Genomic DNA, 25,567 nt, shown 5'->3' on the forward strand with positions numbered 1-25,567 from the left:
AAAAACCAGAAAAAGAATCTACTAGCAATAGTGAGTTACTGAGGGTACATGTTTAATTAAATTAAAAATGATTGGTAGAGATTAGTAGTGTTAATACTGATATCTCATTACCTTGCATTTATTGAATCTTAAAAAATGGAGGTTAAAGTTCTTTTTTTTTTTTTTTTTTTTTAAGTTCTGCTGAAAAATGTTAAGGGAACTTGGAGTTTGGGGTTTCTGTTGGACCCTTTGCCATAATCTTCTGGGACAGTTTAAAATCAATAAAATAATTTTTCTCTGTGCACCAGGTTGTCCCAAGGCTACATTCTGATTTTAGCTGCTCTAGCAGAGCATCTTGAAACTGGACAGTGGAGTTTTTCCAAATGGTAAAAGCACAGTTCAGAGGCACATCTGTGGCCCAAGTTTTCCCAGCAGAAATTCACAATCTCAGTCAACTGCTTCCTGCAATTTAAACCAACAACAAAAAGCCAAACCAAAACAAACAACCTCCCCAAACTTTCTGTTTTAAGCTACAGCAATGAATCATTTTGGCACTAAGCAGGTCACTTTGTCATAGAGGGAGGTGAGGTTGTCAGGGGCTGATCCCTGAAGATCCAGTGCTGTGCAAAAATTCAAGTTTTTGTTCATCCAGGATCAATCTCAATATCCTAATGCAGCTTTGGGAATGAGAAAATGCAAAGCCTGAGCTTTTTATGACATTTGTGTTTTCAGTTCTTACAGTTGCACACTAATTTTGGTGTCAGTGCTGAAAATAAGAGCTGGCACAATGTCCAGGAAACCCCTGTGCCCTGTTGGGAGTTCTCTAAAGGGAGAAGCACTGAAATATGTGGCTGTAGAAATGCTGCTGAAGATGATGAAAAAGCCCAGAGATAATCCCCTGGTCATTAAGATTAGAGATGAAGATTAAGAGCCCAAATCTGCCTTTTGGAGATATGTATGTAGGAACAGGAGACTTCAGCTGATCTCTGGAGGTCAGCAGGATTTATTGTGGATTTTCTCTTCTGATTTTAGCAAATTTGAATGAATTCAGTGTGGAATGGAGTCCAGTTCTGTGCATCTGCAGAGCATGATTATTTTTAGCTCATTTAGTTGCTTTTAAAGCTACAGGTTGGCTGAACTAATGATAATAAAGCCAAGGTCATACCTTAGTCACATGGCTTGGCTAATATGTTCTGAAATGTATTTTAATTGTTAGTAATATTTTTAGGAACCTGGTGATGAGCATTTAGGAATGAGGCAATTACCCCTGTCCTAATTTTCCTAGATTTAAATAATGAGTATTGAAAGAAGATCCTGTGCCTACTACTTTTCTTTTAAAAATGTCTTTTGGAGGTGCATTTTTTATATGACCTGACTTCCTTTCCCAGCAGTGGTTTTTTTTTTTCTATTATTTCTATTTGTGTTTACAGGCCAGGAAATGCTGGTAGCAGTAAACTGAAGAAAAACCATAAATATATCTTTAAAAAAATCTAACATGCTAAAAGTTAAGCGAGCTATAAAAGGCAAATAAAGTTTGTGTAGGTAACTTGTATATAAGTTAAAAATATGTAATTTTTGTACAGAGAGTATGTGAAACTACCAATTAAAGGGACAAATTGCATCAGAGGAAGTCATGATAACACAATGTTCAGGTCACTTTTGTTTTATATTTTATAGCAAATGACTTCTCTTTCTGCATTTGATTCTCACTCTAGTCCTTTGCCTGTGTGTGAGTTATTGAATTCCATTACTTTTGCACTTTACCAGGATCATTCTCCACTGCCATAGTATTTTCAAAGGTTGATTTTTGTTTTTTTTCCCTCCCAAAGTTTGCCAGTGGCTGTTCTGGAAAGTGTATTCTGTATTCCATTGTTGAAATCATTAATGACAATGTTGAATCAAGCCAGAGCCAGCAGACACATATCCCTGCAGGGAGCCCTGGTTTGAAAAGTTGGTAGTTTGTTTTTGAGTGCAGCATCCCAAGCTCTCATTTATCTGATAATAATATCATTAAACACTACAATAATGCCATTAAATATCAAAAGTTGCATTGTGCAGCTGTATCAGGAATCTCTGAAGGTGGGAAACTTCACATTGACCATCCCTTAGGAATTCTTTCATTTCAGAGTGGGTTATGGGGGCTGGTTTGATTCTGCATGGTTTTCCATGAGAAATCCCAGTCAATGGTTGATGGGCTGTCCTGTGTGTGTTAGGAAGTATTGAAAAAGGGTGACTCATCTGCATTTCCTCAGATCCTTTCTGTTTGTGAAGGAAAAAGTGATTGATTTCCTCCCTGAAGCCAAGACAGACCAGAGAAAAATCTGGTAGTGTGTGATAGTGCATGACAAAAACTCCTGTTAATAATCCCTTTGTTGACACATTTTAACAACCTGCAAGTGTATTTAAAAATCTGTAAATATATTTATATTTATAGTTTAGTGTGTGTTAGCACAATGTGTTTCATATTCATCATCATTCTGAAAGTTAAAAATTACATTTTGCTCCTCATGGTAGTGAAATGCCACCACAAGAACTTTCCTGTCAGACCCATTTCCTGGGAATTGTGGTGGGTGCTCCCAGTTTGAGGCTGCACTGATGGCAAACAAGATTGTGGGGCTGGCTGGCTGTATCAGAGACAGATTTCAAGCTCTTTCCTTAAAGATTAATGTTCAAAGTGTTTAATTTATTCTTTTTTCTTCTATTTTTGCAGCAATCCAAAGTCTGCTAACCAGAGGATAAACAAAAAAGTCAACAATGATGCATCATTAAGGATTCAAAATTTGTCTGTTTTGGTGAAACAAATAAAAACTTACTATCAGGTCAGTAATTGTTTGTTGTGTTATGTTTTACTTGGAATTATTTCTGAATTTTGTTCTATGGGTAACAGGAATAAGATCAACAAGAAATACTTGTATGGGTGGAATATGACCAGATATCTGGTCAAATTTATCATTATTTACAGGAATAAAAGTGGTGTGGACACATTTGAATATGAATGATGATCTTTTTATAGAATATAAACTTCATATGTTCAATTATTCCTGTGGTGGAACAGAAGGCACAAGCACTGACAGGACTGATCTTTATTGGCACACAAAGCATTCCCTGTCCTGCACTGGCCTTGTGGTAACACCAGGCACAATTCCTGGCATTTAGGTACCTTTGGGTGATTCAGGAGTGTGGATGTTGCTGCAAAACATTTGTGACAGAAATAAGTTTATTAGAGCTTTTTTTTAAATAAAAAAACAATACAGTTTTTGAAGAAATGGTAAAACCAGTCAGCATGCCTTTAATAGTCCAAGCTAGAGAGCTCCTTTGAATCTAAAATTGCTTTTTCCATGTGCAGATATTCACTCCCTGCAGGGGTGTTCCCTGGGGATTCCAGGGGAGGGGCAGACACCACTGATGGATGTGAGAATTTGGAATTTTCAGCATTTGCTGGTTTGTTCCTCGTGGTTTTAGAACATCTGCAGAAAACCTTCTCTCAGTTCAGTGAAAAATCACAGCAGTGCTGTGGATTTACTTGTCAAAAAACCTGCTCTGATAGAATATAACATTCAAAATTAAGGTCTTATGTTAGATTAGTCTGGGTTTTTTTTGTTCCTGCATCATCTTTGTTATCCTCTGGAATTACAATTCTGGTCCTCAATTAGTAATTTGAGTGTGTACTCAGCAGTTAGTTCAAGGCAATAGATTCTAAATTTCTGGTGGACTCAAGAGGTTTAATCCAGTGAGCAGATTTGACTGAGGATGTGAAAATCTTCAGTAAAATAAATTTTAATGAGCTGTAAAAGTTTGTGCAGGCAAAGCCAGTGCTGAGATGAACACTGAGTGACAGAAAAGGTGTCAGACATCTCTGGGGCAGGGCAGAGGTGATCATGTCCATTCAGCACACATATTTTGGTTATTCTGCTTTGATACATGATCAAATTTATGATAGCATCATGGAATTATTTCAGATACCAAAAAGCCACTCTAAAATATGTGATTTTCTTTCATAGTAGCTGTCGATACTCATTGAACTAATTATATTTTATCTGGTTTGTGTTTATTTAAAACATCCTGTGGTGCATTTCGTGTCTTATTTGTATTTAAAAATTATCTTTATCAAAGTCTTGAGAAGTACAGGTGTCACAGTTGTTGAATTTCATGATATTTGAGGAAGTTCAAAGCTGTTTTCTCCTTCCTTATAATTTGTCTTATGTATGTCCAGAGTGAATGCATATTTTTCAGTCTATTATTAATCAATTCTGATATCATTTTGATGTTGTATATTAACTAGTGGGAGCTTTCAAATATAGCTGTAGCTGATAATTTCTACAGGTGTTTTTCAAAAGATACTGTTTTGGTTTTTTGGTTTTATTTTCCAATTTGACCTAAAGCAAGTGGACTTGTGTTAGGATGTGACACCTGATGCCTTGGGCTCTTCTGGAATATGTTACTTTTGTATTTTATATAGTCATGGATCTGTCACTGTAGAAAAACAAAAAGCCTGAGTATAGGATGGCATCTGCTGGGAATAAACATCTGGGAACAGGAGAAGGACTGTTGTGCTTGAGGAGAATTAGGCTCTGTCTAGACTGGGGATTTGACCTGATTACAGCCATTACAGGAGCTCCACTGATGGAATCCATGGAGCAGAGAGGCAGAGCTGCTGCCTGGTGTGTGCCACTTCCAAGCTAAAATTCCATGGGATTGTGCACACAGGGCTGTGTACCTTTGTATTCACTGCAGCAAAAACCCCTGGGAATTTCACATCCGTGTGTTGGTGAGGCCAAAGAAACAGTGAAATAAAGGAAATTGATTTTTATTTTGCTGTAGAAATGCACTTTAGAGTCAATATAATAAATACATATCAATAAGTTAATCAGGGAAACTAGAACATAATAAATTTAAAGGGTTTTGCTGCATTCTGAGACATGGATCCCTTTGGCTTAAGATCCCTAAGCCAGCTCATTGCCAGGAGAGGATTGTGCTGTGTGAGGTGATTGTGCAAACCAGTAAAACAAAGCTTCTGTAGAAGTAACTCTTATTTGTCAGGTATTTTTTTTTTAAATTAGAATGCAAATAATTTAGTATTGTACGAATTGTGTGCACGAAGTCCTGAAAAATATTAAAACTGTTTAATTAATGCTGATCTCTTTATTGGTTGTTGGTGTTTGATGTTTGCTTCCATTCAGTACATATGATGTAAATAGTGTTTTAATTAACTTTTATAGGAGACTTTGCAGCAGTTGATCATGATGTCTCTGCCAAATGTTCTAATAATTGGCAAAAATCCTTTTTCTGGTAAGTTTATTTTTGGCTAAGATAAAAATGTATACTGGTGTGATAATTTATATTCTTTCACTGCAAATAAAGTTCCTATAGGGTTGAGCCTTTCAACAGAAGATTGTGTAAATACTTTATCAAATAAGTGGTTTATTAATGATGAGTAATGTTGTAATAATGATTTTCTTTGTCCACACTCTAAAAAATGTGTTCTGTCCCAGCCTCAGCCCTGGCTCTTGCTAGGATTTATACTGAGTGCATTTCCCAGCAACCAGTGATGGCACAAATTAAAGTTTCATGTACTCCCAGCTACTGCACTTTCAACTTTCTTTACCTGTGTCACTGCTGAGGGAATTGGCAGCTCAGTGCATCTCACTTGATCCAGCTCCTGATCCTTGTTTCTCCTTCCCCCAGACTCTCCTGCTTCTCTTGCATCCTTACCTGAAAAATATTGCAATGACCTTCTTGTTTTCTCCCCTGAACTGACACTGTCTTCTCCATGCTCCCACCTTCTCTGCTTCCAGCTCTGAGAGTTGCAATTTTCAGACCAAGAAAATTAGCCTGTGTGGAGCCAGCTGAGTGTCCACAGCCACTTGGAAATCTCTGCACCATGCTCTCAATTCCAGAAGCAGGGAGCAGACACACCTGGCCTGCATGGAGCCACTGTGGATTGGGCAGAATTTATTTACTTGGGTCTAGTGTGCCCCAGGTGTTCTGGCACCTCAGCAGAGAGGTCAGGAACTGCTCTAACAGGCTGTGTAGCTTCCCCTGGCTGCTTTGATTTCTTTGGGGCATCTTCTCTGCCACCCTGCTGTGTCTGTGGGACAGCAGAGCCATCTGTGTTTGCTCACTTCCAACCCCAGGGCTCATAACATCAGTATTTTCCACATCCCATCTGCACATATCCCATCTCTGTAGGTACCTTGCTTGAATTCTTTTGGGTTTTACTTGCTGCTTTTGAATATTGCTGCTTTTGCTTCTTCTGAGGTCACAGCTTTTTCAGTTTTTATATGTGCAGCTGCTGTCATATGCACCAAGAAGTGTGAGTGTGGTCTCTTCCTTTCCAAAAGAACAGAATGCATCCTGGTTTATAATTTTGATTCCAGGCTTTCTTGCCTAGAAACCAGACTTACTGAAAAAACAGATTTGAAAAACCCCAGGTCATAGTATTGTTTTGTAGTGACATTTTTTATTCTGTTCAAGATGCTGTGAGAAAATGTCTCAACAATATTGTGTATAAGATGACATTTTATTGAAAATGCACTATCAAACCCCACAGAGATAATACTGCATTCATTTGTATACATTCAATTTTATGGTGTGGTCATTTTGAAGGAGGTGTCTTTGTCTTTTGGGATCTGTGGTTTGGCAGCTCTGCTGATGTGTGCTTTGCTCTTCTGTGGGGCTTTTGTTGGATTTGTGAAAAAATTTGGACTTTCTGTGGTGTAGCCCTCACATGAAAAAAAAAAAAAAACAGTTATGTTTGGACAACATTCTTGAAGGTGTTTAGGTTCCTGCTGGAGTTCAGTCACAGAGTTTGGTCTTTTGGCTTTTGTCCAGAACCTTTCCCCTTTGAAAGTGAGGACTGCTCCTGCTGTGTCAGCTTGGAAAAGGATCTCACCCCTCCATGTGTTTTTAAGCTTTTTTTTGGGGCAGATGCAGGGAAATAAAACCTCAGTGAGCTTTGGAGACACTTACTGTGTAAATCTGGTTGCATCCAGGCAAGCCCCAGAGTAAAAATCAATTCCCTGGTAAAGACTTGGATTTGGTCCACTAAAACTTAGGTTGGAGGTGTGATTTTTCACAGGGATGTCTCCCAGTTTTTCCCCTTTGCACTTAAGGAATGATGAGCAGAGAAATCCCAGAAGATGCCAAATTGCAGATGGCAGGAGCAGATACCAGAGGAGCAGTTGGCTCATGGAGGAAAATGCAGGGAGAAGGCTGGAGCTGAGGTTTGCTGAAACAAGGATTTTATCAGGAAATATTTCCTGAGCTGATTGACAGGAAGGCAGTTGGAGGAGGAAACTGCAGCCTGTGACTGTAAATGTTAAATTAAATTACAGAGGGATAATGATGAGGCAAAGGGGAAAGATGAAAACAAGTGGATATTCCTCAGGGAGCAAGGGAGGGGAGGATGGAAGCCTATAGAGGGTGTAAAAGTCTGGGGTAAGGGTGAAAGATCAAAAAAAAAAAGGGCAGGGACAGAGTTCAGCAGCAGGTTGAAGGGTGTAGAAGAGAATTGTTTATTTCTGTGTTTCTGCTGGAGGGAAAAAAGAAAACCAGAAGATGAGAGAAGCTGAGGTGGTTCAGTGTTTTGCCCTGTTCCTTCAGGGAACCTGGGGGAGAGACAAGGAATCAATATTCAGGCAGTCAGGAGATGGAGAGTGAAGAGGAGCTCAGGGATTGCTTAAAAATTAAAAAAGTGTGATTAATTTATTGGGATAAGTGAATGTAGGCTGGGATTTTAACCTTTATTGATGCCAGTAAAGGCACAGCCAGGTGGAATCCCCCTTCTTCAGCTGAAGCAGCTGCTGGTGAAACACATTCCTTGATGGTTTTTCTGTTTCTCCATAAAAGACTTGACAGCTTGAGCCTTTGGGATACAAGAAGTCTGAATAAATGATCAAAAATCTCCCATCTGAGCCCATATTTTTTGCAGTGTATTTATCTACCTGAGAAACCTCTTGAAAAATTGCAGTGTTCCATGTTCATTGGGATTATTCACGTTATGTAGCTCCCTCAAAAGCAGCTTGAGTCAATGCCTGAACTGTTTTGTCATCCTTGAAGCATTTGTTTCATGGTATTTATGTTCTAGATTTAGAAAATATTTCTATATTTAGTATCAAGATGAGGACATTGTGAACGTGAAAAGTAAGGAACATTTTTATTAATCTGTAAAACAGGGTTCTTTAATTTAATCTTCTTTAGGAGATTAAGATGCTTAAGGCCAGATTTGGAAATACATTTTGATTTTTTGGATGTCCAGATGAATATCTAATACAGCTTTGTAAGGAATTTAAATGAACTTGTCACCTGAAGTCCTCCAACTTGGGAATGGCAGATAATTTAAACACTTTCATAATTATCTTGAGATACCTGAGATTAGCATTGAAAACTTGATTGTAGGTCTCCAAAGCACTTCTAAAAATGTCACTCTGAAGTTTTGCTTTTTGAAGGGCTGAATTTTTTTTTTTCCATTTGAAATTGTTATGGCTGTTGAGGTGTTTGATAATTGGAAGTCAGCAGAGAAATGGCAAAAAGGGCTGAACTCAGGACTGAAATCTCATCTGGCTGTTTTCTAAACTAGCTTAACAGAAATTATATGGAAATAATGAGAAAACCTCATGTTTTCTGAGCCATAGGGGAAGAAGCTCTAATTAGAATTTTACAGTTACCATTTTTTTTTGTTTTCCTCTTAGAGCCAGGTACTGAAGAAGTAAAAAAGCTCCTCCTGCTTTTGCTTGGTTGTGCAGTTCAGGTGAGTTTAATTATGTTTGGTGTCTATCAAACTTTTGAGTTATTGACCTCTTTTCTTACTATTTTAATCATTGTGGTGGTATAAAACTTTTCTTCTTTTGCTGGTACAATGGCATTCCTTGAAAAATTGGAATATCTGAATTTTAATTAAATGGCTACAACCCTACACCTATTATTGCACAAATACCTCCAATACCACCATACCCTTGTAATGGGTAAATAATTAAAATAGTGGTAATTTACCTGATATTGTAATAAAAGGAAGGAAATGATAAAGCACTGGAAAATAACTCACTGCACTATTTAATATATTAAATAAATTATCACAGAATTTGAATATGCAGCAGTTTTTAGAAATCTCTTGCTTGTCTCATTTCAACTTGTTTTTCCTTGTATCATTTAATTAGTTAAAATTACTGGAACATGGCATAAAGCACAGAATTATTGGACAGTAATTTAGCCATGTGACAATTGCAATATCAGCTTTAAAAGTTCTAGCTCTTATAAATACAAAGGAGGAATGAAAATACTTGTGATTATACTTACAAATGTGTATAAAATAGATGTTTCTATTTTTAGTGCCAGAAAAAAGAAGAATTTATTGAAAGAATCCAAAGTCTGGATTTTGATACCAGAGCAGCTGTTGCAGCCCATATTCAGGAGGTATTTGGGGGGTTTTTGTTTTTAATTTTGGGGATTTTTTTGAGCTGGAATGTTACATTGCAGGAAAGGGATTGCACGTGTTCAATAGCAAGTAAATCACATATGTGATTTGCATTTTGAGTGGTTGTAGTAGGCAAAAAAAGGCTTTATTTTTTCACTTGATTCACAAAAAGATTTCATGATTGAGCATTTTTGGGTTATATTTTTAGAGCAGTACCAGAAAGCAGATTTGTTGCTTCATGGATTTCTTAGTTACATACAGCAAATTTAGTTTAGTGAAGTCTTTCTATGCAAATTTCTTTGTAAAACATAATTCCAATCAAATGTGTGTGGTAGAGAATTTATAATGTTATTGTCACCTTGCCAGAAGGACAAGGTGCTGCTTCCAGGCAGACAAAAAAAACTCTTCCTTTACATACAATTAAATACATTTTAAATATTTTTTCATACCTTGTCCAGACAATTTATGCTTCCTTTCTACCCTTAAAATTTCATTTTTCCTCTTTCATTTCCCCCAATGTAGGTAACTCATAATCAGGAAAATGTGTTTGACCTGCAGTGGATGGATGTGATTGTGCTGACACAAGAGTATGTTGAGCCTCTCCTGAAAAATATGGCATTGCATTTAAAAAGACTTATAGATGAAAGAGATGAGCACTCAGAGGTATGGATGTCTACAAAAAACCTTTTTTTTTTTTTTTTTTTTTGAGATAATACAGCAGGATTTTTATAACTAACAGTTAAATTTTCTGCTGATGTGTTAAAGCAAGGATTCCTGACTGCCAGAATGTTGTTTCAGGGAGTTCCTTTGTGCAGATTTGTTAAATAATGTAGGAAATATAAAGTAGGGAAGATAATAGGTGATTTTTTTTTTTTTTATAGGGGAGAAATGGGGGTAAATAGTTTTATTATTTATAGGGGGAAATAGGAATATTCCTGTAGATCTGATGCTTTATTCAGTTGTCAAGGATGCTGCTGCTCACTGAAGAACATAAATTCATTTAGAGATACACACTTACCTTGATTTTCAAGAAGTGGTGTTTTTAAGGAATTCACAGCTTTCATTAGCCAGTCCATTCTGAGCACTGGTCATTTTGTGGGCTTGAAAGTCCAAATTGAAAAATAAAACTTCAAATAGCAGAAGGTCCTGGCTAAGAGCTGTGGCTATTAGAGTTCTTCTTCAAAACCTGAGCACTGGCCTTTTTGTGGTCTTAAAAGTCTAAAGTGAAAAATAAAATAATAGAAGGTCATATCCAAGGGGTGTGGCTCTTAGAGGTCTTCAAAACCTGAGGACTGGTCACTTTGTGGGCTTAAAAGTCTAAAGTGAAGAATAAAATTTAAAACAGGAGAAGGTCCTGGTTAAGAGCTCTGTCTCTTTGCTTTGGACTTAGAGGTCTTCAAAATCTCAGCACTAGTCATGTTATGGGCTTAAAAGTGCAAAGTGAGAAATGAAATTTAGAGTAGCAGAAGGTCCTGGTGAAGAGCTGTGGCTCTTAGAGGTCTTCAAAACCTGAGCACTGGTCCTTTTGTGGGCTTAAAAGTCTAAAGTGAAAAATAAAATTTAGAATAGCAGAAGGTCCTGGTGAAGAGCTGTGGCTCTGCTGTAGATGTAATGATCATCTCTTTGGACAGCCCAGCCCCTGCCATGGTGGCTGTGCCATTGCAGTGCTGTGAGTGCACACCATGGCACAGGCAGGGCTGGCTGTGAGTGCACACCATGGCACAGGCAGGGCTGGCTGTGAGTGACACACCATGGCACAGGCAGGGCTGGCTGTGAGTGGCTCTCCATGGCCCAGGCTGGCTCTAGGCTGTCCTGGCTCTGGGCTGTCCTGGCTCTAGGCTGTCCTGGCTCTAGGCTGTCCTGGCTCTGAGCTGTTCCTGGCTCTGGGCTGTCCTGGCTCTGGGCTGTCCTGGCTCTAGGCTGTCCTGGCTCTAGGCTGTCCTGGCTCTGAGCTGTTCCTGGCTCTAGGCTGTCCTGGCTCTGAGCTGTTCCTGGCTCTGAGCTGTTCCTGGCTCTAGGCTGTCCTGGCTCTAGGCTGTCCTGGCTCTAGGCTGTTCCTGGCTCTGGGCTGTTCCTGGCTCTGAGCTGTTCCTGGCTCTGAGCTGTTCCTGGCTCTGGGCTGTCCTGGCTCTAGGCTGTCCTGGCTCTGGGCTGTTCCTGGCTCTGGGCTGTCCTGGCTCTGGGCTGTCCTGTCTCTGGGCTGTCCTGGCTCTGGGCTGTTCTGGCTCTGAGCTGTTCCTGGCTCTGGGCTGTTCTGGCTCTGAGCTGTTCCTGGCTCTGAGCTGTTCCTGGCTCTGGGCTGTTCTGGCTCTGAGCTGTTCCTGGCTCTGAGCTGTTCCTGGCTCTGAGCTGTTCCTGGCTCTGAGCTGTTCCTGGCTCTGAGCTGTTCCTGGCTCTGAGCTGTTCCTGGCTCTGAGCTGTTCCTGGCTCTGAGCTGTTCCTGGCTCTGAGCTGTTCCTGGCTCTGAGCTGTTCCTGGCTCTGAGCTGTTCCTGGCTCTGGGCTGTCCTGGCTCTGGGCTGTCCTGGCTCTGGGCTGTCCTGGCTCTGAGGTGACCCTGGCTCTGGGCTGTCCTGGCTCTGGGCTGTCCTGGCTCTGGGCTGTCCTGGCTCTGAGGTGACCCTGGCTCTGGGCTGTCCTGGCTCTGAGGTGACCCTGGCTCTGGGCTGTCCTGGCTCTGGGCTGTCCTGGCTCTGAGGTGACCCTGGCTCTGGGCTGTCCTGGCTCTGAGCTGTCCTGGCTCTGGGCTGTCCTGGCTCTGAGCTGTCCTGGCTCTGGGCTGTCCTGGCTCTGAGGTGACCCTGGCTCTGGGCTGTCCTGGCTCTGGGCTGTCCTGGCTCTGAGGTGACCCTGGCTCTGGGCTGTCCTGGCTCTGGGCTGTTCCTGGCTCTGGGCTGTTCCTGGCTCTGGGCTGTCCTGGCTCTGAGCTGTCCTGGCTCTGGGCGTTCCTGGCTCTGAGCTGTTCTGGCTCTGGGCTGTTCTGGCTCTGGGCTGTTCCTGGCTCTGGGCTGTCCTGGCTCTGGGCTGTTCCTGGTTCTGGGCTGTTCCTGGCTCTGAGCTGTTCCTGGCTCTGGGCTGTCCTGGCTCTGGGCTGTTCTGGCTCTGGGCTGTGCTGGCTCTGGGCTGTTCCTGGTTCTGGGCTGTCCTGGCTCTGGGCTGTTCCTGGTTCTGGGCTGTCCTGGCTCTGGGCTGTCCTGGCTCTGGGCTGTTCCTGGCTCTGGGCTGTTCCTGGCTCTAGGCTGTCCTGGCTCTAGGCTGTCCTGGCTCTGGGCTGTCCTGGCTCTGAGCTGTTGCTGTGCTCTCTCCCCAGACCATCATCGAGCTGTCGGAGGAGCGGGACTGCCTGCGCTTCCTGCCGCACGCGGCGCACTCGCCCTGCGGCTCCCCCGGCATGAAGCGCACCGAGAGCCGCCAGCACCTCAGCGTGGAGCTCGCCGACGCCAAGGCCAAGATCAGGAGGCTCAGGCAGGAGCTGTGAGTACCAGTCCTTGCTCACATCCTTCCCCAGTCCTTCCTCCTCACACCAATCCTCATCCTCCCAAGTGCTTTTAGCTACTTCTCCCCAGGAGGGGTGTTGTGATAATACGAGATTTGTGCACCCGCGGGACAAATACAACTTTTCATCTCCGTTTTTTATTCATAATGTTTTTGCCCTCTGATGTCCCTGAAATCATGGATTGAATCTCCCAAATCACTGCATTTTGTTCTCAATCAGCTGGAGGTGATTACTTCCCAGCAGCATGATTAGATGACCTGTTTCTAACAAGAAATACTCACCTGTGGTTAATTCATGGTATAAATTCATTGCAGATAGGACAAAACAATTCCATTAGAATGCTTTCCTGTCTCTCACCTCTTCATTCCTGTGTAAAAGATTTCTTGTCTGCACAACACTTGCTCCTGATCATGTAGGTATCTGTGGGCACTTTGCCTTCATAGTCAAGGAGCAAATCTGAGCAGAATGAGGAGTTATATAAAGAGATCAATAGCAGACCTGTGGAGAATCTGCTGCTCCCTGTAGCAAAGTGTCAGTTGTTTTAGCAGTGTTCTGAATTAAAATGCTTTATCTGAGGATATTCAATGTGTGTAGAAACAGCATAAATAAAGATATATTTTTTTTATTCAACAATGGACAGAGAAGGCAGGTAAATTAAATCACAAGCTGAAGGCAGCATAAGTCACAATTCCCAGAGTTTGTTGATCAGATCATTTCTAGCTGGCTGGGTGAAGGATCTTGTTGGTTTACTCTGAGGATCCCCTTCCCCCACTCCAGCATGGTCTTCATGAGGAACAGAGGACAAAAGATGGGGCTCTTTTTTCCTGATGTCTGTATTATTATGTGTCTCCTGCAATGAGCCCGCCCAGGATATTCTATAAACAGCTGCACCAAGAAAATTAGTGAAAAAATTGCTGTTATTAGTTTGATTGACAGTTAATAGATAGCCTAAACAGTGAACACTGGTATGTTCTGTATAATTTAGTCCAATCCTCTCCAGTCTGTAGCTGAAGCATGCAATTAGGGCAACACTGATGGCTCAGAACAGTCCACATTTTGCACTCTTATTTGAATTCAGTTGGTAAATAATTTCCCTTACAGGATCTTAAAATATCAGACTTGGATGGATTAACTGCAGTCTGCAGCATTTAGTGTTAAATGCTGCATCTATTTGATAAATTTAAAATTACATTAATTCCAGACTTGAAAATACTCATAAAATTTATTTCTAATCTGGTTTTGGCAGTGAACCTTCATACCTGGTTTAATCTGCAGTGTAGCTGATGTAATTTCATTTAAAAGGTCTGTAAAGATTATTTTGGAGTTGGATGCAAACCAGGCAATGCAGAGACTCCAAAGCTGGAAATTGCACACCTCATTTTCTGAGTGTTTGAGTTCTGTGTGTTCCCACATAGAACAATAACAGGAATGTGGATGCTGATGGAGAAGTTAGAGAAATCAGGAATAAATTTGTGTTTGTGCCTGGTTTCTGAGCACCTCTGGAGAGGGAAGGCTGTGACAGGGATGTTGCACTAACATGTGCAGAGCTGAGCCTCCTGTGCTTGTAGGCTCAGTGACCTTTTCCAGAAAGATCATTCATGGTGAAATTGGCTCATTTTTAAAAAACAACTGCTCTAGTTTTGTTTAAAATAGACCTAATTTCTGTTGGTATAATTGCTTTGAGACAGTATTATACATTTCAGTTCATTAAATTATCTTATTTCCCCCTTTTCTAATTTTGTTTCTTACTTATATTCCAGAATGTGGAATAATATAGTAACACATTGGAATTACAATATATCTTTTAAGAATATTCAATATTGACAGGTTTTTCAACAGCAAATGTTTTTTCTGAGGTGCAGTTGAATTTTGAACATCAATTGTTCTTTCTCTGTGAGAGAATTAAATATTTCCTTTGCATTTGTGGTTTAACCAACTCATTTTTTAAGGATTGGGAAATGAGTTGGAAGTTAAGAATGAGTCCTGTAAGAATTGTAATATTCTGTGTCAAGTTGTTTTTATCACAGGTTTGGGAGTAGACTAGAACAGACACTGTGTTGTTTCCATAAAATTAAAATTCATTGTGTGTTTCATGCAATTACTGAGCTTATTAAGCTGCATCTTCTTTAATTGAGTAAAGACACCTAAAACCCTTCATTCTTCTCTGCAAGAAAAGGAAAAATCACAGAACTATAAAAGTGCTTTTAAAATTTACTTGATTGTGACAAGGGGTCAGTGTCTGGTTCTCTTGAGAAGAATTAGGACCTTTTGAATGTGTAATTTGAAATTATTTTGAGTTGGCTTTTGGATGTGGATCTCCTGGTACACATTCATGTGTATTGTCTGTGGTGTTTTACACAAAATCCCTTATTGCAAAAATTTCCTTATTACACTCTTGTTCTCTGCCCTGCAGGAGTAGGAAACAACATTTAAAATGTTAAAGACTAAAACAAAAAGAATAACTAATGGCAACCCTAAATTTTACACTCTGATGTCCAGGGTTAAAGGTGGAAGCCTCAGAAATCTCAGCATTTTGTTTCCAAACCTGGAGATCATTAGCATTTAACTGGTTTGTGTTTTTTCCTTCAAGTGAGGAAAAGACTGAGCAGCTGCTTGACTGCAAGCAAGAACTGGAGCAGATGGAAGCTGAACTGAAGAGACTTCAGCAAGAGGTGTGGGTTTAATCATTTTATTATTTTGAGAAAAGTTGCCACCACCAGAACAATTCTCCACTCTTTTTCTGATATTTAGTATGTTTTCATGTTTGTGTTTTTTAATTTTGCACTCTGAAGCTGCTCTTGTGCCATTTATCCCTTAATTTGGTATATTCTGATGGAAAAAAATGCCCTGGCTTGGGTTAATATTTCTTCTCTAAATTTTTTGTTTCTTCAATCAAGCAGTTTGCCAGCAGTGCATCCTCTGAAAGGATCCTCCTCCCTTTTCCTCCTCCCTTTTCCTCCTCCCTTTTCCTTTTTCTTCCCCGTTTTTTTTCCTTCCCCCTTTTTTTTCCTTCCCCCTTTTTTTTCTTTCCCCCCTTTTTTTTCTTCCCCCTTTTTTTTCTTCCCCCTTTTTTTATTCTTCCCCCTTTTTTTTTTCTTCCCCCTTTTTTTTCTTCCCCCTTTTTTTATTCTTCCCCCTTTTTTTTTTCTTCCCCCTTTTTTTTTCTTCCCCCATTTTTTTCTTCCCCCATTTTTTTCTTCCCCCTTTTTTTTCTTCCCCCTTTTTTTTCTTCCCCCTTTTTTTTCTTCCCCCTTTTTTTTCTTCCCCCTTTTTTTTCTTCCCCCTTTTTTTTCTTCCTTCTTCTCTTTTTCTCCTCCTTTTCTTTCTCCTTCACCTTCTTTGTGAGTTTAGGCGATTTTGTGTAATCGAATAAAAAAGTCCACATTGCAGACCACAGGTAGTTAAAAATAAAAATAATTCAGGTAGCTTCTCTTAATGAGACAATTTACCCTTAAAAGACCTTCTAAATAAAGAAATACATCTCCACTTTTAACTCATTAGCTTAAGTTGCTGTAGAACTCAGTTTGTAATAGAAATAAAAATTACGAAACATCTTAGTCAGAACTGGAGCGCGAACAGGATCAGTCTCACGCATTCAATCCCAAAATAAAAACTAGAAAACAACCAAAACAAAACAGAAAGTATCCCAAAGGAAGATAAAGCCCAGTGGGTGTCTCCTGTGTCCCAGAACATGAGCCTGCTGTCGGATGCCCGCTCGGCCCGGGTGTACAGGGACGAGCTGGACGCGCTGCGCGAGAAGGCGATCCGCGTGGACAAGCTGGAGAGCGAGCTCAGCCGCTACAAGGAGAGGCTGCATGACATCGAGTTCTACAAAGCCAGGGTGGAGGTGAGAGAACCCACCCAGGAGCACATTCTGCTCCTCAATGGGGCTTTTTCAAAGTTTTTCATTGGATGTTAAAGCATTGGGATGTGAGAAAGGGTTGCAGCTTCAGTCGCGGTTTTGGGATAAACTCTGGTTTTTAGGGAGTTGTCCTCAATGGTATCCCTCTGTGAAGGATGGATTGAGAAACCTGCAGAGGAATTAATTCAAAAAAATGCTATAAATATCATAATTCCCTTCTCCTGCTGTGGGTCTCCTAAGGAAAAGCAATTTTCTAAGGCAAGTGTTGAGGAAATGAGGGCTGTTCACAGGACAGTGGTATAAGACACTAAAAAAAGATGTGCCAACACCAGGCAAGGGGAATTTAAGAGTTCTGGCATGAATTAGTAAATTAGGAGACAAATCAACATGCAGGAATTTATCAGGCCATCATTCTGTCTGTAAATGCCAAATTTGATGGGCAAGTGCCATATGGTATAAAACTTAGTAAAGGAAACATATCAGTGTACAGGATTTGACAGCAGTGGAAATTTCATTTTCATAGAAGGTTCAAACTAATAAACCCCCTCGAAATTGTTTGTGTTTCCATAGTTTGTAAACTATGCTTGAAATATCAGATGCTAATTAGTTGGGTTTGCTTCATAAAAATTAGGAGTTAGCTTACTATTTGTGTAGGGAGGAGTATGAAGGATATTTGTGTGATTTTTTTCAGATTTTGCAACTGACTATGTGCTGAAGTTTGAAAAGTTTTTGGCTTTATATCATGAGGAAAGTTGCCAATTATGTGTTTCACACTTACTTTCATCAGATGCTATTAAAACATCCTCTATGTACCAGGATTAAAGCTGCTCAGGCCCTTTGAGAAGGGCTGGTTGTATTTTAAGATTGTGGATGCATTTTCAGCATCATGGCCTGACTTTGGGCCCAGTGGCCTATAAACCTAATTTTGGTCTGTACATGCAGTGCTGCTTTCCAGATCACAGCCCAAATGACAGAGATTCTGATGGTTTGATTAAAATTACCAACACCTTATTAGTTCTTAATGGCTTAGTATTTAATTTAATTTATGTCAAGTTTTATTTTCACAGAAACTCATAAGTTGCATTTATGTGGAATTGCTGTAAAGGTGCTTTTTATAAAAATAAGTTCCAGCTCCCAGTTTTAGTTTAGATTTCTGAATCTGATTGTGATGTGTGTCAAAGTTTGTATGAGCAGGGGAATACTTCTGCTTAGGGATTTATTTGTTGTTGTTGCTCCATTTTTGCAGGAGTTGAAGGAAGACAATCAAGTGCTGCTAGAGACCAAGACAATGTTGGAAGATCAGTTGGAGGGGACCCGAGCCCGTTCAGATAAACTGCACGAGTTGGAAAAAGAGAATTTACAGCTGAAAGCTAAATTGCATGATATGGAGATGGTGAGGGTCAGGGGAGGGTGGCAAAGACAACTGATCCTCATTAAATTTAATTTCCATTTTTAATAAAAGCCTTCAAAATAGCAGGGAAGAAAGGGAATGTGGTTGTAAATACAGAGATTCAAGAGCAGTAGGATTGATTTTTTTTTTTTTTTAATGTGAAACAATTATCACTTAAATATTGTGTTTACCCCATGCACTTTGCTCCCTAATGTTCAGACAGAAGTATTGGAAGAGTAGGGAGTGATTTCTGTAAATTATGAGAAGAGGTTCTTTGTAATCTTGTTACTATTCCTTTCAAAATTCTCCCAGTTTTTTGTCATTTTCTCTCCATCTCTCTGTCTAGGCAGATCAGAAAAATTCCCTGTGACAACATAATAAAGATAGTATAATACAGATATTAATAGAAGAATATAGATAATAAAACACTTTGTATGTATTGAGACTTTTTAACTTGTAAAATAATTTTCAAGGAGCGTGATATGGACAGAAAGAAGATTGAGGAGCTCATGGAGGAAAACATGACCCTGGAAATGGCTCAGAAACAAAGTATGGATGAATCTTTGCATCTTGGCTGGGAGCTGGAGCAGATAAACAGGACTACTGAACTTTCTGAAGGTAAATCAAGTTAATACTTGCAAAGTGATTGAAATGGAAATCTCAGAGGCTGGGTGGAATTAGGAAATTCCCATGTAGGCATGGAGATACAGCCAACATGAGAAGTCTGTTCTTGTGGGTCTTGTTCAGTTAAATAGTGGTGTAAACCCCATAAATACCTTGGAATTACATTATCCAGACTTGTGTGCCCATGAGTCTTCTTGTTTCATTGTTCTCAAAGTTAAGGAGAAGAGCTGTGGTAAAAAATTGGATTTTTCCAGTATAACATGTTTGAATATAAACTGGATTCTGTGCAAGGCACTTGTGGAATTTGGAGATACATCCTGAGCTGTGGGAAACTAATCTGTGTGCTGTCATTAAGATAGTAGAATATATTTTAATTTCTAATATTTCTAATCCTAATCAGCTCTGGTCATCAAGAAGGTGATTGAAGGTCACTGCAAGGACCTTCAAAGACTGTTAAATCCTCTAAGTTAAAAAATGCAGATAAATAAAATATTACCTTTTATTTTAATAGTGGTGTTTTCCTCCTGCAGTGCCCCAGAAATCCCTGGGCCATGAGGTGAATGAGCTGACATCCAGCAGGCTACTGAAGCTGGAGATGGAAAACCAAAGTTTGCTGAAGACAGTGGAGGAGCTGCAAGGTGCAGTGGGCTCTGTGGAAGGCAGCAGTTCAAGGATTCTGAAAATGGAAAAAGAAAACCAAAGACTTAGCAAGAAGGTAAAGCAGGGTGTGCTTGGATTGTGTGAGAGAGCTGCCTGATGTTCTGTGATATTTTCTTCCTGAAGGGTAATTCTGTGAATTGCTGTTTTTTTGGGTCTGAGTGGAGTTACAGTGTTTGTAAGTTCATGGTAAAAAATAAAACCATCTCCAAAAGGTTTTTTCTCTTTTTTATTATGTGAGAGTATGACCAGTTTATTCAGAACAGTCTTAGACCAGTGAGGGGAAAAAAATAATGATATGTTGAGGATATGATGAGTAATGAAAGTGGTTTAGAATACTGGAGAGCATTAATTTTGGTAATTATGAAGCAGAAGAAAGTGTGAGTGATGAGTCTGAGCTGAAAACTTGGTCCTGTGTCCTCATTTTAAATGAGGAAGGGAGAAGGTGGGTCAAGGAATTGATAAATAGCTCAAGAGGGGAGTTTGTCAGCTTTAACTGTGCTGAGCAATACTTCACTCCTCAAATTATGTGTATCAAATAGAATAATTTAGCCAGTGGTATTTATAGAGAATAAAGATGAGGGAAAAAAAAAGCTGTGACTAATTACAGTGGAGTGCAAATGTCTAAAGTGCCTGAAATAGCTTTGACTTCAGCAGTTATTTCAGGTGAAAGATATTCTTAGAGTGGCTAAAATACAATTTAAAAAAGAAAGAAAATTAAAGAAATCCCTACTGTATTCCATGCTTCCATATTCTGATTCCCTAGAAGCTGCTGTGCCCAAAAGGCAGCTGGGAGGTACAAAAGGAAGGAACAGATGTAAGAAACACACAAATATTGTTCAGCTCAGCTTGTTACCACTTAAATGTGACAGAGAAATCATGCTTGGGCATTTTAAATTTTAAATGGTTTTGCTCTCTGCAAATTGGAGCCATTTGACAAAACAAACTCATGTATTTAATTCCCAAGGAATCATCTTAATTATCTCTTGAAATACTTAAGTAAGATCAAACTACATTCAACCTTTGTAAGTTAAAAGGGTCTTGGAAGAGCAGTATAAATCTTACTGAAATGGAATTTTAAGAGAAAAAAAAAATGCTTGAGGAAATATCCAGAGCCTGAGAAAATTTGACCCTTTTTTTTTTTTTTTTTTTTTTTTTTTTCAGTAAAGTAATTTGCAGGATGCAGTGCTCTGAGCCAGGGAGAAAGTTCTGGCAGGAGTCAGTGTGTATTCCCAGAAGAAATTCATGTTTCAATTAAAGATTAGAAACTTCTCTTTTATTCTTTCCCTTAAGCTTCTTTATTAATTTCTATAAAGGTTCCTTCAACCCAGCTAATACTGTCATTTTTAAGTACATTTTACAACTTTTGTTTCTCTTCCCAGCTTGAGGAGCTGGAGAATGAAATCAGCCAAGAGAAGCAAAGTCTTCAGAACAGTCAAAATCAGAGCAAGGATTTGATGAAAGAAAAAGCTCAGCTTGAAAAGACCCTTGAAACACTTCGAGAGAACTCGGAGCGACAAGTGAGTAGCAGAACCACAAGTTTTAATGCTGCTTTGTGCTCTGCTGCTCCCCTTTTGTAGGATTTTACAGACATGAAGGGATTGTAAATGCAGTGGATTTGCCAAAAGGAGGTTCCTGCAGGAAAACAGCTTTGCTGGGAGCTGCAGGCAGTGAGAGACGTGACTCATTTCTGGCTGGGGCTTTCCTCGTGGGCTCAGAGCTTTGTGGTGCTGTAACACTCCTGGAGCTGCTTGGAGGGTGTAGCTCAGCCAGGACAGAAATTTGGGAACTTTGGAGGGAGGCCAGACAGCTCCCAGAGGAGGAGAACAGGTCCCAGGCAGCTGGCAGTGCATGGAGTGATGTTGGAGTATTGATGGGAATTGCAGCTCCATAATTCTGCCCTGCACTGGGGTGGCTTCCTGCTCTGACCACCTGGATTGACTTGTGGCTGCCAAAAACTGGCATCTGAATCTTTGTGAAAGATGTACCTGGGCCTGGTGGGCAACACTGGCACCTTCTGAGGTGTCTGCACAGCAGCAACCAGGAAAAAAAGAGTTCTGCAAGTCCCAGTTTAAGGAATTCACTCCTTCAGAATTAGAGCTGCCATCAGTTTTTATAGATTCTATTTATACCTCCTGATGACATGGCCATTCAGTTTAATTTAATGTACAGTCTTTTGAAATGCAGAATATTATATTTCAAAAATGCTGAATATTTTTCAATCAGTAAATGAAATTCCAGAAGGAGAGAAAATGGGAGGGGGGGAAAAAAAGAAGCTTGGCATGGAACCTTTACTTTCATTTAAAGATACATATCTTGTTTTAGGACTTGCATTTCAATGGGTCTATTTCTGCTTAAAAATGACACACTTAAGTGCTGATGGGTCAACAGCATCTTCCATATCTCTTCCAAAATCCTGTGCTGACACTTACTGGAGTCTGCTGTAGGAGGTTTGATCTCATCCAAAATCATGGAGGCGTTTACCAGGATTTTTTTTGTAGAATTGGGATTATAGAAGCAGAATTCATGGGCATTAATTCACTGCCATGCCAGGTGCTGCAGAGTTGTTGTTTTTAGACACCTGTTAATGAGTTTCTGGTGAATATTGCAGAGCAGTTTGTCACTGTTGGGAGCAGAACTGTGGATCTGTAATTAATAATTCCATTCAGATTTCACTCTGGAAGAACAGCCTGTAATTTTCTCAGTCTGTTTTTCATTGCAAGCAGCAGTTTTGCTTTTCTCCCAGTTTATTGTTGGAAACATCCCTTACACTGGGTTATTAGTGTACACTTAAATATTGATCCAAACAGTTTTGCTGGATTTTGCTGTCTGGTGTTGCATGCCCAAATAATTCCAAATGATTTGGAGCAACCTAAAAAGTCAAGAAATACTAAAAATTAAGGTGTAATTTCTGCTTTTATCCCCGAGTTAAATCTGGGAAAATGTTTCCTAGGAAAATAATTCCAATATGATTTACTTATTCTGAAGCTGGTTTGGAACAGAATATCCAAAGTTTCTTTTTTAACTCAAAAATCAGTGTAACTTTGAGTTTCTTCTCAAATTGTTGTTGACTGTAATGAGGGTTCCCTCATCTCCCACCCATCACCTCAACTTTTTCCAAATGAAATAAAGAGATTTCTGTGGCTCCCACACCTCCCTCCCTCTCAGGTTTGGTTTAGAATTTATTGCAGTCCTGTTCTTTATGGACACACAGCTGTGGAAATCACAGAGTGTAAGAAAAAACAGCCCAAACAAGGGTAAAAAAAATCCAAACACAAATGAAAATTAAATCTGCTAGGAAGTAGGTAAAGCTTTCCTTTGATTTGTGCTTTATTTGTTTTGGGTTTATGTTTATCTATTAATATTTAAGAGGAAGAGATTTAAAGATTTACTTTGTCATCCAACTTGAAATAATGTTTGTAATTCTTCACATAAATATTAGCAGAGTAAGAGATTTTCTTTAACTTCAAAGGTAAATATCATATGGTGAGTATCTTCTAGTTTATATATGGAAGCAATTCATTGTTGGCACATTGTTTATCATTTTACCCTTTTTCTACCCAAATTAGATTAAACTCTTAGAGCAAGAAAATGAACACTTGAATCAAACTGTGACTTCTCTGAGGCAACGCTCACAAATCAGTGCTGAGGCAAGAATGAAAGAAATTGAAAAGGAGAATAAAATCCTCCATGAGTCTATCAAAGAGACCAGCAGTAAGTTAAATAAGGTTGAATTTGAAAAAAAACAAGTCAGGAAAGAGCTGGAGCACTACAAAGAGAAAGGGGAGAGGGCAGAGGAATTAGAGAACGAGCTGCATCGTCTGGAGAAGGAAAATGAGTTATTGCAGAAGAAAATCACCAACCTAAAAATCACTTGTGAGAAGATTGAGGCCTTAGAACAAGAGAACTCTGACCTGGAGACAGAAAACAGAAAGCTGAAAAAAACTTTGGATAGCCTGAAAAACCTCACTTTTCAATTGGAATCCTTAGAAAAGGAGAATTCCCAACTCGACGAAGAAAATTTAGAGTTACGGAGGACAATTGAATCCTTGAAGTGTACAAGCATGAAAGTGGCACAGTTACAATTAGAAAATAAGGAGCTGGAGAGTGAAAAGGAGCAGCTCAAAAAAAGCCTTGAGCTGATGAAAGCCTCTTTTAAGAAAACTGAACGCTTGGAAGTCAGTTACCAAGGCCTGGACACAGAAAACCAAAGGCTGCAGAAAGCCCTGGAAAACAGCAATAAGAAGATTCAACAGTTAGAGAGCGAATTACAAGATTTAGAGACTGAAAATCAGACCCTGCAAAAGAACTTGGAAGAGTTAAAAATCTCCAGTAAGCGCCTGGAGCAGTTGGAAAAGGAGAATAAGTTGTTAGAACAAGAGACTTCTCAACTGGAAAAGGATAAGAAACAGCTGGAAAAGGAAAATAAAAGGCTTCGACAGCAGGCAGAAATTAAAGATAGTACCTTAGAAGAAAATAATGTCAAAATCAGCAATCTGGAAAGGGAAAATAAATCTCTGTTTAAAGAAATTGTTGTGTATAAAGAGTCGTGTGTGCGCCTGAAAGAACTGGAAAAGGAGAACAAGGAGCTGGTGAAGAGAGCTACCATTGATAAGAAAACCCTGGTCACTTTGAGAGAGGTAAACACTGAGCAGTTTCCATCCCATCATAATCTGTTTATATTCTACAGAAATTGTTTCTGGGTTTCTGATTTGGGCATTTTTTTCTGCTTTGATTTGAGCTCTACTAACACCTTTATGCATTAGATAATTGAAATTTCAGTACTCATAGTCATGATCATGTTGCTGGAATGCTTCTCCTTCACTGTCATGTTCCAGACCAAATTTAAAGGGAAATTCTAAAGGGAAAGGGAGAGAGCACAGAGAAAAATCCTATTTTACAACATAAGGTCTGATAGAGCTGACAGCTGGAAGAAGAGTTAAAGTTGAATTATTCCAGTCATGTAGTGATAAAACATCCTAGGACTAGGACTACATTCTTTTATTTCACTAAAAACACTGACTGTAGGGTTTTTTTTCCTGTGCAAGGACTTGGTGAATGAGAAATTGAAGACTCAACAGATGAACAATGATCTGGAAAAACTGGCCCACGAGCTGGAAAAAATTGGTTTGAACAAGGAGCGTCTCCTGCACGATGAGCAGAGCAGTGATGACAGGTGAGAATGGCAGGGCCTGCCTGGCAAAAGGGACAAATGAGGATTTTTTTTATTCATAAAGTGGTTTTGCAGACTGGTTCTGTGCCTACTCAGGTTTTTAAGGCACAGTCATGGGCCCAGAAAGGAACTTGATATTTTAGGAAATTAATTAGTTGATGTGCTTTCACATTCAGCTGACTGTGACAGTGAGTTGCCACTTTTTGTTGCTAAGAGACTCACTGAAGTATGTCAGGAGATAGAGTTAATTATAATTAAAATGTTTTATGCTCTAGTCAGCAGCAGCAACAGAAGCAGTAAAAGATAATTAGCTGAAAGTAGGTTTTTTTTTCCTTTTTGTCTGCCTGTCTGACACAAATGGTTTTTATCACATAGTGCTTACCTTCAATGTCTCGTTCTTTCCTTGCAACCATTTCCTGAAGGATTCTGCATTCCCATTTTCCTGGCTGGGAAGTATCCAGTGCTTGGGTGTCTCCAGGACTTGGTGGTGGCTCCATCACTCCTCACAGCTGCTGCCCTGACATCTGTTTTTGCTGCTGCAATTCCTCCCCTGCCTTGTCCTGCAGGGATTTAGGGCAGTTGGTGGCAGGAGCAAAGCAGACTGGTGTGGGCTTCCAGCCAGGCTTTGCTTCCCAGTGCAATTCTGCTGTCATGATCTGTTACTACAACTGATTGATCTGGGGCTTTCTGTGTCCAGAGGAGCCCAAATAATCCCAAATTGTGGGGTTTGAATCCAGCTTCCCCTTCCCAGTGCTCTGGCACAGGGGTGGTGCCAGGCTCCTCTGGGTGAATGTGCTGGTGCCTTTCACCTGCTTTTCTCAGCTCCCAGATCAGTTCAGGAAAAGCTGTCAGAGCTAGGACTGGTTGGATTTCTTCTGATTTAAGGATTTCTTTGTCACTTGCAGCACTTGATAAGCATTTGGTGTGTGCTTAGGTAAATATACCCAACAAAAACCCACCAGGCCTTGATCCAAG

General features: G+C 39.9%; 1 protein-coding gene across 1 annotated transcript in view; it reads left to right on the forward strand.

Moving 5' to 3' along the window:
- The window catches only part of CCDC88A (coiled-coil domain containing 88A), a 57,872-nt gene that overhangs the window by 11,532 nt on the left and 20,773 nt on the right, over nucleotides 1-25,567 (forward strand). Inside the window, exons 4-17 of the mRNA XM_079331953.1 lie at nucleotides 2,690-2,798; nucleotides 5,199-5,268; nucleotides 8,670-8,728; nucleotides 9,307-9,390; nucleotides 9,914-10,054; nucleotides 12,701-12,864; nucleotides 15,477-15,558; nucleotides 16,575-16,733; nucleotides 17,995-18,141; nucleotides 18,612-18,756; nucleotides 19,293-19,477; nucleotides 20,802-20,939; nucleotides 22,989-24,059; nucleotides 24,468-24,595. Coding sequence (XP_079188079.1) covers nucleotides 2,690-2,798; nucleotides 5,199-5,268; nucleotides 8,670-8,728; nucleotides 9,307-9,390; nucleotides 9,914-10,054; nucleotides 12,701-12,864; nucleotides 15,477-15,558; nucleotides 16,575-16,733; nucleotides 17,995-18,141; nucleotides 18,612-18,756; nucleotides 19,293-19,477; nucleotides 20,802-20,939; nucleotides 22,989-24,059; nucleotides 24,468-24,595 — 2,682 coding nt within the window. The remainder of the gene's footprint in view (nucleotides 1-2,689; nucleotides 2,799-5,198; nucleotides 5,269-8,669; nucleotides 8,729-9,306; nucleotides 9,391-9,913; nucleotides 10,055-12,700; nucleotides 12,865-15,476; nucleotides 15,559-16,574; nucleotides 16,734-17,994; nucleotides 18,142-18,611; nucleotides 18,757-19,292; nucleotides 19,478-20,801; nucleotides 20,940-22,988; nucleotides 24,060-24,467; nucleotides 24,596-25,567) is intronic.

Source organism: Erithacus rubecula (genome assembly GCF_903797595.1).
Source record: "Erithacus rubecula genome assembly, chromosome: 2".
Classification (NCBI taxonomy): Eukaryota; Metazoa; Chordata; class Aves; order Passeriformes; family Muscicapidae; genus Erithacus; species Erithacus rubecula.